This window comes from Apaloderma vittatum, unplaced genomic scaffold (assembly GCF_000703405.1).
Source record: "Apaloderma vittatum isolate BGI_N311 unplaced genomic scaffold, ASM70340v1 scaffold3138, whole genome shotgun sequence".
NCBI classification, from domain to species: Eukaryota; Metazoa; Chordata; class Aves; order Trogoniformes; family Trogonidae; genus Apaloderma; species Apaloderma vittatum.
This window is the reverse complement of record NW_009732259.1, coordinates 37,109-53,042: the sequence shown is the minus strand read 5'-3', so window position 1 is coordinate 53,042 and position 15,934 is coordinate 37,109. Positions and strand designations below refer to the sequence as shown.

General features: G+C 44.0%; 1 protein-coding gene across 1 annotated transcript in view; it reads left to right on the top strand.

The window, feature by feature from the left end:
* Positions 1–15,934, top strand: part of SYNPR (synaptoporin) — a 43,053-nt gene that overhangs the window by 12,606 nt on the left and 14,513 nt on the right. Inside the window, exon 2 of the mRNA XM_009875439.1 lies at positions 2,403–2,527. Within this exon, the coding sequence (XP_009873741.1) occupies positions 2,403–2,527 (125 nt within the window). The remainder of the gene's footprint in view (positions 1–2,402; positions 2,528–15,934) is intronic.

Below are 15,934 nucleotides of genomic sequence, written 5' to 3'. Positions count from 1 at the left end.
TGGAAACCGCTGGGCAGCCCTGGTGGGTTGTGACTGGAGAGGAAGGAGGCTGGAGGATTTGCTGAATGAGTGAAAGCATCTGAAAAACTTCTGGTTAAAAGTGGAGCGTGTGGTTAAAAGTGAGTAAAGGGTGGATCTGAACCATCTGAGGGACTGAGACTTTGGGTGCCTGAATCTGCTGTCAAAGATGCTCTCAACAGAGGAGAGTTAAAGCTAGGAACTCTGGAGGAGATCCTTCCTGAGGAGGAATAGCCTGAGCTATGGTTTTGGGTATGGCTCCATGGCCTTGGTGAATAAACACGGTGGCACATGTTTGTCCTGATTTCCAATACTTCATTAAAGGAGATGCATTTCAATTGTGTATCTTTACCTCTGCTTGTCCCTGTGCTGAGAGCTGTAGTTGAGAGGTGAAGACTTTTCTTTATGGCACGTCTATCTCGCACCACAGCTCTCAAGTTCTTTCTTCATAATCACTGCATTAATTTTTGTGCTTTCCTATGTATCTGTAAAACACTTGCATTTGCAATTCCATTAATTAGGCCAGAAAGCAGGTCAGCACTAAACTCTCCTCCTTAATATATTGTTCTCTGACATCACCTCACAAATTAAACTGAGATGACTAATACTGATTTTCAGTGCTGTGCTACATGTAAGGGCAGAAACTTCTTATATTTACAGAGGAAGTGTCTCATTTAGGATGAAGGAATGCTATTAAAGTTGTAGTAGAAACATTTATTTCAGGGCACGTACCTAACAAGTCAATTCATGGGGAGGGTTCAGTTTTCTTTTTTTCCAGGGAGCTCAGCATGAAGGATTGATTCCATCGAACTTTTTATCAACTTTCCTTATCATTGAGCACCTAAATACCTTTGCACATCTATCCTCTGTGCTATGCCCTGGGCACACTGGAAGCAAGTAGCAGGGTGGGAGTTTGCATTATTCTCTGAGCTCCATCGCGCCCAGCACAGCGCTTTGCAGCCAGGGGGGCTCTCTCTGCTCCAGTGCTCAGGAATCACCACCCTTGTATCCAGATAGTGTCTAGGGAGAGGTTGCACACACAAAGCTGAAGTCTGAAGAGGCTGCTGAAGTGCCTGGTTTTGTGTGTATTGTGAATTGAGAGAACTAAGATTAATGGCATGTTTTGCAGAGCCTTGTGCAGCAAGGATAGGTCTGTTATTTCTGTTTATTATATTTTCATATTGCTTTTACTGAATCATTCAGTCCTCTATTTTGCTGTTACATCTACCTGCTGTATAATTTTTAAATGCCCAAGATCACGTTTTCTTTTCCAGATATGTGTGTGCTCTTTGTTTCCTCCGGGTTGCTGACTTTTTGCTTATTTGTGACTGGGATCAGGCATTTACTTGTCATTTCCCATATCTGCCCCACTGTAGATCTTGGAGTAACTCTGTTAAAGCTGATGGAGTTACTTCAGAGCTACAGTGCTCCAATCAGCAAAATCAAACCTGCCCTTTAAATTAAATTACAACTGTATAAATAAACTGTTCCCATTTCTGCTTGGGGTTTTCCAAGGAAGCCTACATCTGTGATGTTTTAAGACACCTATGCCTGCTTCCAATTCCTCTATTTGTACAATTGATATAAATAACAATACTGATGTGTCTCTGGTCTGTACACTCCCTCCTTCACCCTTTTTTTCCTGGGAGATTAAGACGTGGTATGGATTTGCATCAGAACCACCCAAGCTCTTTGTTCCCATCAGATTTGCCTGAACTTATCCTAAATCTTGGAGGGTTTTAAATTTTTTTTTCTGTTTTGCTATCAGTTTACAGCACCTCTATATCTATCTTGGCTTATGGTAGTACTTTAGGAAAAATAATTAAAAATTTGTGTTGTCTTTTGTTGTTTTTTTTTCCCCAAGTCGTACATGAAACAGAAGAGGGGCAGTACAATTCTATATTTTGCCATGTAATGGGCTGGCAGCCACATGAACTGCTTTGGTCCCCTATTGCTATTCCTGATTGCTCCTTAGGAATACTTGTGCCTGTGTTTTATTTGGGTTAAGACTGACTCATTACGCTCAGTCAATATTCATCTTTTTCTTCTTGTCCCAGTGTGCCTGTCAGTGGGATGATTTAAAGAGCTGTCTGGGTTGTGGATCCCACGAGGGGTTCAGGACAGGAGGGGAGTGCTGAGATGCCTGCCACAGACAAATGGTGATGTTTCTGTCTACGTGGGCCAACAGAGCTTCGCTTGTTGTGGTTCTTCATCCTCGCTTTCGGGCAGGGCGCAGGAGCGAGGCACGGCGATGCTCTGAGGGCACGGAGTGATGGATAACCTGACCCGAGGGGGCCGGTGCTGCAGCACGAGCCGCTGCGTGGATCTGCTTGCGGTGGTCGCTGAAACGAAATAAAATAAAAAATGTTGTTTGTTTTTGACAGCTTTTTGCAATCTTTGCATTTGCAACATGCGGTGGGTACTCTGGAGGACTGCGCCTCAGTGTGGACTGTGCAAACAAGTCAGAGAGTGACCTCAGCATTGACATAGCCTTTGCCTACCCCTTCAGGTAACCCCGTTTGGTTCGTGGCGGGTTGTTGGCAGGGAGGCAGGCGCTGGCGGCTGATGTGAAGCCCATTTTCAGTGGGTTTTCCCATCATTTATAGCGGCTGTTGATGCAGCGCTGGCCCGGGGCTCCTGAATTCTTCCCACAATGTTGTCTAGGCTCTGGGTGTGCAGCATTTTTTTTCTGGACCTGGTGTGGATGGGGGCCGTGGGAACTGCTGGGGAGTGGGAGCTCAGGGGAGAAGAGCTGTGGGTGTGCAGAGCCCCATAAAGGCTCAGGGAGTGGAAAAAGGCAGGCAAGAATTAAAATGCATTGGCCCAGTTTAAAAACGAGGCTAAAGCAGCCGTTAACTGTGGCGTAACCATGAACTAAGCTGGACATGAGGGAGGATTTCCAACCATTGGAGTAGCAAGGAGCTGGAAGAGCTCCCCCATGGGGAAGGGGAAGCAAAAGACAAAGCACGCTTGAACCATATTTTTGAAATGCTTTTGAAAATTCTGCTAATTGCCTGTCTGAATCTCTTAGTGCCTGAATGCTTTCAACTTTGGAAGCTAGGGACCTAAGAAAACAGATTTTTATGTTGTTTAAGTATGTCTGAAAACTATAGTGAGGTTAAATATACATAATACAAAAATGTTCATGCCATTTAGGATCTGGCTTCAAAAGATCATCCACAGTCTTCTGTTTTTAAAGATGTCAAGTCCACTCTAGAAACCTTTCACTTCTGTGTAAGTGATTTCTTTAAGGAATTGAGATGATTAAGAAAAGAATGCATAATCCAATTTCAAGTCTAGTACAGTGACTCTCAAATTATTTTGCTTCCTTGGGAAATCACATGCTGTTTTGCTTATGATTGCTGTACACAGGCCAGATGTAATAGCATTTGCTTCTTTAGCATGTTCTAAAATACAGTGGCTTGCAAGCAGTGCAAACTGAATTCAATTCCTTGAACTGTTGTTCTTCCTTGATACATATTTATTACTCCAAAGAGGCACATTTCCTGGTATTACAAATGTTTATTTTTTTTTCTTGAAGTTGTCTGCATTTTCTTTCATTTCTGCTTAATATGCGTGAGAGAGACCCTGAAGATTGAGTTATATGAATTTGTAATGTGATTCACTTCCAAATAGTTCATTTCTCCAGCATTCATTACAGAATAAACCCTACAGTAAAGTGCTTTTAATTTGTATGATTATAAAATAGTACTTTATGTAAAAAGTTAATAAAATGGGGATAAGTAGCCAGCATCTCCTGGTGTTTTACCAGGCATGTTGAGCATTGCTTCTAGAAGGAAGGGGCTAGATCTGCAATTTCCCACAGTCTTGCTTATTAAAAAACTGGAAATAATTGCTAGGTAATTGTAACATTCTGGCATGTTGGAAGGATGATGCCAAATGGGATTTATCTGTGGCAGGGATCCAGCTGAGGCTGTAGCGAGCCCTTGAACTCTCGGTGTGGCTCTTGGCTGGCTGTGCTCAGCATGTACAGACAAAGTGTAGGGCACCTGCAGTGGGGTGGCTGGCCACATGGTGTAAACACACCTGTAATTTGCAGGTGAGAAGGTTGGTGGCAGTCAGCTGGCATTTTGGCAGAAGTGTGAACTTACTCCATTTTTACGCAGTCTGGACCTTTGCATGCAAACCTGAGGCACATTGAAAAAGTGCCCGAAGATGTTCAGACTATGCGGAGCAGCAGACGTGTGCTGTTTTACTGTTCTGTCTAAATATTCCTGGGACCTCTTCACAAATTTGCTCTTGCTGATTTTCTCCAGTGCTCCTTCCACAGAATGGAGAGGGAATGCTCTAGAGACAGGAGCAAGATTAGTTGTGAAAGGTAACATCTCGTATTAGAGCAGTTCGTACCCTTGGAAAAAGCAGACACGTTTTTAAGCTTGGGCTCCCTCATCAAGGCTGTGATCCTGAAGCTCATCTGCCCGCATGGTCACGTAGTCTTCATGTAGGTAGGATGAATTTCCCACCAGTTGTCTTGCATCCAGGTGTGAATAAGTCTGTATTCACATGGCATTTTCCTTTTAAATGCCTTCAGCATTCTGGTTATAGGCTGACAGCTGGGGGAGGTGTAGGTGGAAGGAGAGATGCTGCTGAGCATCTGACACGGCAGTGCTGTTGTGGCTGTCAGCAGTGACACTGAAGCAGTCGAATACTTGAGCGCTGCTTTTTATGAGCTGCACCTCCCAGCATGACTTGAAATGTAGAAAGCAATGCAGCCGTGCTACCAGCTGCTTTCATTCCTGTTGCTGTGTGTTTGAGAGGGTTTTGTTTTGTTTTTTCCTCTCCTAGAGGTTGAATAGCTAGACCTTGGCTAGTTGGTGACCAAGGTTCAAGAGGTTTAAGCAAGCAAACAAAATTGTAAGTCTCAACAGAACAGTTTGTCACAGCAAGAGTACCTGCATGTTTTGGAAATCAGCTGGAAGGCGCTTGAAAATTTTCTCATTAAAGCAAGATCAGAATAGAGAGGGAATTTTCCAGGCTGAAAGGGGGTACGTTGCAATTGTGCTTCTTGGGGCCCATCACCCTGGATAAAGAAAGGGAGGATGCAGGAGGGCAAAAAACCAGTGCTGGTGGGGTCTGGGAATGTGTAATTAAAGCATATTGATTGCCAAGCTGACTTCAAAACAGTGATTCATGTAGCCTCAGGCCAGTCCTGAGTGTACTGAGGAAGCATTGCCCTCCACAGCAGGTAGCTCCTGCAAACCGAGGAGCATCTCCATACCCTCTTACTAAGATTTTTCTCAGGCCCAGCCTACAAACTGCTAAATCTCCAGCAAACAATGTAAATTAATCCAACAGAAATCTTTAATTCCATCAGGCAGGGAATTCTGAAGAGTACAGTTAAAAGATCAAAAAATAAGATTGGTTTAAAGTCATGGCTGGTTGTGCTTGGTTCCTGCATTATTTTACTGCCATTGTAACTCTGGCGGCAGGAAGTCGTGGAGCATCAGAAAAGAAAAACAAAGAAGCCCCCTGCACAGTGTGAGGTTGATTCTCAGTTCTGCCGGAGTAGCATCCTCTTCCTGGTTTAATTCTGCACCTGGATTAATTTGCCCTTTGAAAAGGGAGAAGTCAGGAAGTACAGGAGTGTACATTAGGCACCAGAGGAGACCATCAGGGTGATCAGAAGTGGTATCTATGTACAGCTGAGAGAAGGGATCCCTTGAGAGAAAGAGGAGGTGAGGTAGTTATTTTCCACCTATAACTACACTGATTCATTTAAGCTTCCTGCAGCCCCATCCATGATCCTTTAGTCACACTGTAATGTGCAAAGAAGCCCTGGTTCAAAATTCTGGCAGACTGTTTTGTGTCCAAGCAGATATTCATAAGGTTATTTCAAATAATCACCTGACTTTTCTCCTATTTCTTCTGCCTGATTTTGGTTGTATCACGAAGGATTTAGTTACCTCTTTGTGCTTTAAAGCACAAATGAGCCCTTCTTCTGGATGCCTCTATGTATATCAACAGCTTTACAAGTTCAAATATGGAAAAAAACCCCACCTTCTCTAGTCTCACACTAGCAGTTTTTCTCAGCATTAGGATTTGTGCTTGGTACGGTGTCTTGCAAATTTGGCACACATTAGGATGTTCATCAGCTTGACCCTCACCCCAGTAATGATTCTTTGAGTGGGGGAAAAAAATCGACATCTTGGAATTATATGTTATTCTCGCAGTCCATCACTCTTTCAGATTGTATTTGTCACTCACTCAAGTGCCCTGAAGCAATATATTTTTTTTCTCTAGTAAGGGTCCTGATGAAGGTCCTATTTGTTTATTTTTATTATTTTCTTCTGATCCCAGCAACATTTTTATCATGTACTTTGCTGTTCATTGGTTTTGCTTTGCTAGTACGTGGTTGAATAATACACCTACTGTGCACATTTGTTGCTGGTATTCATTGTTTTAAAGTGCTTTTTAACCAGTCTTCCTAAAAGCAAATTTTTGTTGGTTGCCTGCTCAGTTGTTAGGTTTGACTTACAAAATCTGTGCTGAAGATTTTTGCTACATAATTGCTCGTGTCACAAACTTTATGGGTTTTTTGGAAGAGGCAGGGTTGCACGGAAATGTTTGGGCTTCTTCAGGTAGTGATTTAAAAGAAATGCTGCATAGCAGAAGCCTGCTGCCAGCCAGAGACATTACCTGCTAATGTCATCGCCTGCTGCTTTGTGGTTCTCTCACTTCTGCAAGATCCTGCACTAAAATCTCTTTGCCTTTACCCTCTGGAGGTGCTTCAGCCCAGCCTACACACAGAGGGTATCCCTAAGCTAAATGCTGCGTGAGAATTCATTTGGAGCGTATCTTGCCTTTTCTTGTGGAGTTCATCCTGAAAGCTACTTGGAAAAATCGTGCCCTAGAGAAACACATGGTTAAATGTTAAGGTAAATATGTGCATAGGCTTTGGGAGAACTGAGGGACGGAATGGAAGTTCCTGGTAGTGCCAAGGTGAGAGCCTCATGAGAGAATGTTAGTGCACACCTTTGTATTACAGCAGTGAGCGAAACAGATGTTGGTTTCCATTTTATTTTAAATCACTTATCTTTCCAGTGTACTGGTAAAACTGTGTCTTGAAGTAATCCTTGCTTCTGTAGGAAAAGGAAATTGTATTTTATGGGAGATTTTCATTCTCATCTGAATAAAGACATTCCTGTTGAGTGTCCTTTAAAATGTACACTTCATCTGCATGCGATGGGGAGGCTGGTCTTTCATTTGAAAAATGACAGCCAGATCTAAATTGCCTACTTAGAAGCTACAGATGATAATCAAGGAGAAAGTAGCTAACTCTTTGTGCTTCGCAACTGTCTTTCTTCGGAAAAAGCCTCTATTAGCATTAGCATATTTCAATGCCAGAGTGTTCTAGCCATTTTTTCTTTATTATTATCCATTTGTAGCATATCTTGCCTCATAATTCAGTGGAAAACATTTTTGAGCAGAAGATTAAAGATGTCTAATATGTTTGGGAGACTAGGAGCTGCTGATAACAGGCTCTTTAACTAGTTGCCTGCAATGCAGACTTCCAGACAACTATGGCAGGCTCTCCTCCCAGCTGCCTTGGGCTGCTGTACCAGTTGAGGGTGGGAGGTAGAAAGGAATAAAGGCAGTTAAACTCCCTGCAGTTCATGTCTTATTTTGCACTTGTTCCTCAGAAGATGCCCTTTGCCTCTGCAAAGGCAAATCGTGGTCTCGGCACACTTCTGTGGGGAGGTAGGCAGAAGCCAAAGCAAGGCAGTGGAAGTTGCACCAGCTTCAGGTGTGCTCTGTGCCAAAACGTGGATGCCCCAGTTCCCAGGAGGATTTGGCAGAGCTCCCGGGAAGCTGAGAGGCGCTGGTTAAACTCTGCAGGGCTCGTTCCAGCTTAATGAAGGCAGAAATCTCCATCCTGGAACTCTGTAGATCACAACTTCATGCCGTTCGAAAGCCGGTGCTTTTGCACAAACCAGAGCTGAAGGGAGGGTTGAGTGAAGTTCGGCAGCAAAGAGCACAAGCTGCGTGGTCACAGGGGTCCCTTCTGGCTCTGCACTCAGTTGGTCCGTGAACGCTGCATCAATTTAATCCCTTTTCTTGCCAAACTGTGACCTCGTCTGGCACTGCGGAGCTGGGGTTAACACCTGATGGACAAGGAAAGGCGCTCAATAATACATGAACTCCAGTGAAGCTGGAGATTTTCATCAATATCCTGGTTATATAAACTGGCTCTACAGGATGGACACTAAGGGCTCAGTCATGACTTTAATTACAGTTTCAAACCCTGATCTCAGCAGTGCTTTTAATACCTAATTTTGGCCTCTTCTTGAATAGATTTGCCTAACGAGGACTTCTAGGTTTTAACTGCTGTTAATGGAAGCTGGAAATTATGTGAGTGAGGAGCCTCATGTTGCATCCTGCTGAGCAAAATTCAGAAAATAAATCCCTTGGGGTACAGATATCTCTAATTGTGACACATTCACAGAATTCTCTTCATATTTAACATGATGCAATGATGCAAAGCAGACTGACACATTAAGATGTATTTTTAACTACAAGATAGAGACTCTTATTCTTAGTTGTGATTTGCACATTGTGGTAATTTGTAATTAATGTACAGAAAATTGCAGCTCCATTTTTTTTAAACAACATAAACACAGTAATAGGATTTTATTCCATAGTGACAAGAACACAGGAACTTTCTGAAGTCTTTAAAGTCTGGCCCCAGCATATGGCTTCCCTTCTGGTGAAGACATTGGAAACATTGGTCAAGTCTCTGTACTGAAACAAGTCCATAAGCAACCTCAGTGTGGAGCTCCCATAGCCAGGCTGAGCACTCTAATCAATGCTGTAGTGGCCAAGAGCTGTTTGCTCTTACTTTATCACCTGGGAGGAGGGAAAGGTGGTTCAGTTCTGCAGAATAAATATGTTAATTTTCAGCTTTGAGTGAATGTAGTTTTTAATAGGGAAGAATATTTCCCACTTCTGTTACCAGCTCTAGTTATTATTAGAGAGTGAGTGCTGTAATTCAGAGCCCTGATTTGTTTTTTGTCTACTTGTGCATGGCTACAGACTACTGAAGTAAGGAACATCTGCAAATCAGAGGCCTCCAGTGCTCATAGGTCTTCAAGGACCATATAGGCTCTGGGAATACTATCTTTAGACCAAGAGAATAGTAGGATGGGGAAAAAGCTCTGTGCTTTTGTGCTTGGCCAGCCATGGTCTGCAGCGGTGACTGTGAGCACAACGCACAATTTAATTCCTGTTGTCAAGGAGTTTGAAATCATTGCTTGTCTGATTAAAACAGATAAAAATAAGGACGACTTCGTGACTTCTAGTTTTGAGTGCCTCTTCCTGACCCCAATTACAGTCTGCAAAACCAGCTTTGTAGAAATCGTCAAGATTGGCAGCTTGGCCAAAGAATGGTTGTTACTGCCAATTTGCACTTTTGTTTGAACTGTGGATAAATGCAAGTATCCTTTTCCCACCAGTGAAGGACTGGGAGATGCTTCCAGTCACTTGACACTTTTTTTCCTGTATGAGATCTATTAGAAAAACACCAGAAATCTGATACAGGCACATCTTCACCTTCTCTTTGAGGCTGACCCTGCGCACGTGGTCCTTAGTACAACTGATGTGCTCTCTCCTATGAAGGAAGGGATCATCCACCACCCCCACAATTTGCTGACTGATCTGAACGACTGAGCTTCTGCGCCAGACTCTCTTTTTGTGTGCTGCCAAGAAGCCACAGCCCAAGGGTGCCTACATGAGTGGCAAAGTCTTTTCTCAGTCATGCCACTGGTGTGTTGGGCTGTGCACAGTGATACCCTGCATGAGTAGGTCGGAGGAGGAAGTCTGGCTGCCAGTATATGTAAAACTGCAAAGTTCCTGGCCCGATGCACAACCAGCGTGAGGCCAGTATGCTTGTCATGGGGCTCTGTAGACAAGGTGATTTTTCCAGATGTTGAGGTCTTCTCAGTTGCTGCTCTCCTCAGTGTTCTCCAGCTTCTCCTCTGCAGTTTTTAGTCCCTTAAAACCTGAAGCAAGCCAAGCACATCCTTGAGTGCCAAACTGGGGCTGTAGAGGAGTCTTGTCTTGCTCTGCAACTCTTCAGGTGGATCGGCTGTTGTCTTCTGTTAGAAATGTCCATGCAGAAACATTGCACGAACACAAAGCTCGTGGACACGCTGCTGGCTGGGAACTACATGGGGAAGGAAAGTGGTAGCAGCTTTCTGGAGATGGTGTCTGCTGCAGAGAAGGGACTAAGCTGCTGCTTAAGTCTTTGTTAATTGGTAGAAACTTTGCACTCTGAACAATTGGATTCTTGATGAATTTGGATGGTGTTGACCCAGACTGGCTTATTTTACTTCGTGGAGGCTATATTTTATGCTTAACACTTTTTCAGTGCCAGAAAAATTCTTCACTAATACTTATAGACAGAATTTCTTCTTAAAGTGAAAGTCACTTTTGGATTTTTTAATACATGCAGCTTTTTTTTTGATAATTTGAATTTTTAATATATATTCATGAACAGTCTCTGTAGTATTGTGCCATGATGGTGTTTTATCTGCGCCTGCCACAAAGGCTTTTTCTGAAAGTCAGGCTCTTTACAACTTCCCTTGCAAATTTCTTTTTGCATGTTTCCACGCTGCCAGTACAGAAGCAACCAAAGCAGAAACCCTTTGGCTTTGCTTTGGTTGGCATTTGATCCTGAGTGGCGTGTGGTGGCCCAGTGAGGGGACAGTCAGACACATGTCCTTCCCCTTTTCTCTGTTCCCAAATGTGCAGTCACTGTGCCTCAGCCCTGGAGGCTTCCCCAGGACTGTAGAGAACTGGATATGTGAGATGTCTTTTCTCTCCTCTCACACCTGGCTTCTACATGAATTTATTTGCCAAGAATTTAATGCAATATTTGTTCTTACTTGATAGACTCTGAAGGGTGGACACCTAACTACATCCAACATAGCCCCACTCGGTGAGGTACCTCTGGCTGTCCTCTCTGGATTCCCAAAGTGACACTTTATGGTTTATTCAGGGTGGAGGTGCTGGCAAGGTCCCTCAGCTGCCATCGAGCTGAGGTGTGCTGCCATCGAGCCCACGGGCTCCTTGGGAAAAGGATTTAATGTGCACTTCGAATGAAAATATTTTGGGAGGTTTAGTGGAGTCATGCCCTAAAACTCTACAGTGACCTTAATCTGATTGTCTTAAGTACCTTAGAACAATATACTTGGGAAAACTATAGTTAAAGCACAAAGTTTTTTGTCAAGTACAGTGCAAAGGAGGAGATGTTGCTCGATTTTCTGTAATTGCTCTTAATTTATCTCAGCTGGTCTTGTAAGTGAAATTTCTGCTTTCAGGGTTTATAGACCTACATTAACCTGTATGTGAATCTGTTTTTCACAGAGCAAAGGATTTATTCTTTCAGGCAGTTCTGTCTTAACATCAGGTGGTGCCCAAGAATTTGGGTTGCTTTTACATGGAGTTCATAGCTCATTTGATTGTGGAAGGTGAGGTGGATGGGAGGTGGTGTGAGAGTTATGAACTGATGTGAGCAGCAGCAGAGCGTGTCGTGGTGCAGGAAGGGGGGTCTTGGCGGTCCCACATTGCTCTATGCGAAAGGACCACCCGAGGATTTGATACACCCACTGCTCAGAAGTGGTCTTCTTGGATTCAGTGCTTGTTTTATAGGCTTTTGCTTTATGCTTTTTATTGCTCATGTTATATCTCTAGATGTTTAGATTTTTGTAATTTTTTCTCCAAATGGAAGCTTTTGTTTTGCTCTGGCAGAGGTTTGTTAGTTTGGAAGCTGATTCCCACGTCTGTGCAGAGGAGAAGGCAGCAGGAGGAATGTCGAAGCTGTGGGTTCAGTCAATATCTCATGGTGGGACCGGGTAACGTTGGACAGTTGTGTATGTGTCAATGCAAATACATGCTTGTGGCATTCCCAGGCTTCCTAATTTGTGTTGTTCTGTGGACATAATGACTTTATAAGATAATCAAGGATTACCTTCCTTCAGAGACAGTAGCTAAGCTTCCGAGTGACTAGAAAGCAGCTCACACCAAAAAAAATAGCTTGGAGAGCAACTGCTACCAGTCTATACCACAAAGAATGTTAAGTACCCAAAATGAGAACGTATTTGGGTTTGTAAAGACCAGCAAGAGCATGTCTTTGAGTGCTGTGCTCCACTTGCGCAGCAAGAAAAAGCGTGTGTTTCTGAGAAGAGCTGTGAAAATATCTCGGGAGATAAATCTGGGCTTGGGTGTAGGCTTGGAAGTGGGATTGGGATCACCCACTCAGCTTTCCAAGCTCTCCCGACAGCGCGTGTTCTATAATGAGCCATTTTATTTCTTTTTTGGTGCTACGGTGGAGTACTAGGGTTTGCATTACTGTTACGTGCACAGTCTGGGGAGGTTCATCGCTACGGCTGGCATGCATCCGGGACATTTCTTCCTCTGGGAGTGAGACAAAGCTGTTGCATAGGTTGTTTCCCAAGAGCTTTGTGAGCAGGAGCTTGTCCTGCAGGAGGGATCCCAAGGTGCAGCCACAGCACTGGTGCCCTCTTCTCACCACTGCTGCAGTTGTCCCTATTCCAATGTATTTAGACCCCATCCCCAAAAGGCTTTTGTAGCTTCCCTTCCCAAACACCTGAGCCTCTCGGGGCGGTCTCTGACTAGTGCAGTGACAGCAGAGATGTGAGGTGGAGAAGGACGGAGCAGAGGACGTGCATGTTGTGATGGTCTGGGTAGGCACCACGACATGCCTGCTCAGAGCCGGGGGAGTTACCACCTCCGGCAGCACGGCAAACACGATGTGGTGGGTTGAGACAGCAACTGTGGCTGACAGCTTTTCCTATTAAAAACAGTACTGTGGGAAAATAGTATCGGCCAAATGTTTGCACAACAGCTCTGTGCGAGTGACGGCTGGGAGCCCAGCAAGTTAAGAAATTTAAAATATGAGGCAAGGGGAAATATTTTCCATTATTTTGACTGGACGTGAACCAAAAGAGAATGTAGGTTGCTACAGATTTACTGATCAGCTTCCCAGCAGTGTCTTTTGGGGTTTTTGGGTGATGCTGCTCTGGACATGCATTTGGAGCTGTATAAGCCACTGAAGACAGCTGTGACAAAGGAGAGACCTTTAGGATGTTCAAGAGTCTGGGACAGGAGTTAGGAATAAATGTTTGCAAGATGAAGTGGGTATTTGTGTGAAAATACTGGTAGTGTTGAATAATTCTAGAGAGAGATGGGCTTTGGGTTATTTTTTTTAAGAACCTGAGAGGTTTCAATGAGAGGACAGAAGTTCAAAATGAAATAGTTTCAATTACTCTTTGATCAGCAAACTGTGTTCTTTCTTCCTCTAGGAAGCAAAGAAACAAAAGACCAAACCTGGATTGCTGAGTCAGCTGGAGAATTTTAGTTTTGTTTCGTATCTCCAGAGAACAAAGAACTGATTTCATAGGGAGAGGTATGTGGTAGAAACTAATGTGCTACTGCTCTAGAAGAGGAGGAGACCAAAGAGAGGAGTGTACTGGAAGCATCTTTGGGTGCTAGGGTGTCTGGAGGGCTTATTGCTTTTTGGGAGGTGGTAGAGTGAGGTATGGAAAATTGCTGGGACAGTTAGGAAATATGGATAAGCACCTCACAGTTTCAACTGGCTATGGCATGTGCAGGCAGCGCTGGGATGTGCATCGTGGCACACAGGCGGTGGGAAAGGTCGGGGAGAGGAATGCTCAAGTAAATGGTAATTTCTTCATCTTGGGGAAGAGCTGTTAGAGAACAGGCTTGGAGTGAGAAAGAGTCCCCAAGCCCATCACATCCCCACAGCTCTCCAGGGCTCTTAACATCTCAGCTATAGGACTTTGGAGGGCTAGAGAGAACTTCAGCATTAATGACTTCAAGCAGATCAAATGTGGTGTTAACATCCTGGCTGGCTCAAAAAGAGACTGACCTCAACAGCTCGAGGATGCTTGGCTGCACAGATTTAGATACTACGGGAGTTGCTGCATAACGGTTATAATTAGCAAAAAGAACCATGGACTAAGGGCAACTGCTTAGCAGTGGCTCCTTCTGCAAGAGTTCATGGTGTATGAGAGCTCGTAGCATGGCTTCATTGCTGCAGGGTTACCCCTCCATGGGAGTCTGTCCTCAGAGAGCAGATCTGGGGGAAGGAGGAGAAGGCTGTGGAGCTCAGCTCCATCCACCCTTCCAAAGGCTGAGAGGAAGCCTGTTCCTTGCTCTGTGTGCATCCTTTCAGATAGGCAGGATTTAGCACTGAGCACGAGGGGAGATGCGCTTTGCAGGAGTACTGTGTGCATGGCTTCCTCCTTGAGAACAGGCTGTGAAGAATGTTGGAAGAGTTAGTGGACTTCAATTTCATTAAAAACCTTACCCTCTCAGGCAAATTTCTACTTTCATCCGAGTGTTAAAGTTACTTTTAAAGTATTTTTCTTCATCAGGTAGTATCTCGAGGGAGGTTTAAGGGAATAATGAGCTCTCTTGTGAAAGGAAGGACTCCTATTTATTGGTGTTCTTCCACTAAACCAAAAAAAAAAAGGAGTATTTGACACCTCGAGAAGGGGCATTTGCCCAGGGACTGGCTGGGGGCACTGATCTGAAAGCACATCGCTGCAGTCCTCTGAAACGAGGGAGCTGCAGTGTCCCAGGGCTGACTAAAAGAAATGCCTTTACTTCATATGCCAGAGAAAGGAAGGCAAACCCCCTGCCACATTCTTCTGCCTCACCAGAGCGGTTTGACTTGCTAAGGGGCCCTGTGCATTTCATCATTTCACTGTTGTATTTTAGAATTTGATTTTTCCCTCATTTTGGAGTTTATCAGCCAAGATGAACGTTTCACAACAGATTTCTCCACAAGCACTACCTGCTGTAACTAATTTCCAGTGGTGTATTTCTCTCATTGCTTTGCAGACAGTAAATACAATTGACAATTTGACTACCAGAAACAAGTGGAGGGGGAAATGAAGCCCAATGAAAGGATAATGGGTCTTTGGATTCTTGCAAGCACATGTGTGGGTGTTGCAGATTTTGCTTGAGCATGTCGTAGACAGGTGGGGGGGGTGGATTACAAGATGCTATTTTCAGAAAATAGGACAACTTGCCAAAACAGATAGCTTTTTTTGCCTGTTTTTTCCCCCACGTCCTAGTAAAGGAATGGAGAAACACTAACCCCCATTGAGAATTTTTGGAGGCAGAACTTTGTTATTTATTATTCCAGACACTAATCAAAGCCCAGGAGAGGAAATCTGCTGGTTCATCAATAATACTTGAGTGCAAACTTGCTGTTAATTGCATGTTCTGTTGATTTCAAGTCCAAGCCCTGCGTGCATTGCTAAAGGAGGAGGGTTCATAAGTCAGGCAAGATTAGATCACTTGGTCCATACTGTCCTAATTGGGTCTTCTGTGTCTTCTGGTAGAGTGGGACATGGTGCAAGATGGGTCTTCAGGGCAGTTGGCATGTGAGCCATGTGAGCATGTTTATGCTCAGGGATCATCAGGTGGACTAGGCCGCTCAGAAAAGAAAAGAAGAGGAGAAATAATTAAAAGCAAATTGTGGCTTGAATATTGTGCGAAGGAAGTTCAGGAAAGGAAGGCAACTTGGTAGTTACGTGGAGACAGCACAGCTTTTGCTCCCCCCCGCACGCGGAACAGCTGTAGCTTTGTTCTGCTTGTCTGGCTTCTTGTATTGTTTTCGGAGCAGAGGTAATTAGTGTCTGAGAACGTAACTGCTCATCGCTATTTTGGAACAATGTAAAACTCCCTTTTTTTCACTGTAAAACATTCCTGCCCTCTTTTGATCTTGTCAAGCTAGACAATACAGCCGTCTTGTCATCGTATTTCTCACGGCAATGGAAGGTTTGCCAAATGGCAGAAGAAACCTCAGAAACCCTTAATTACTGTGACTTCATCAGTGAAATTTGAT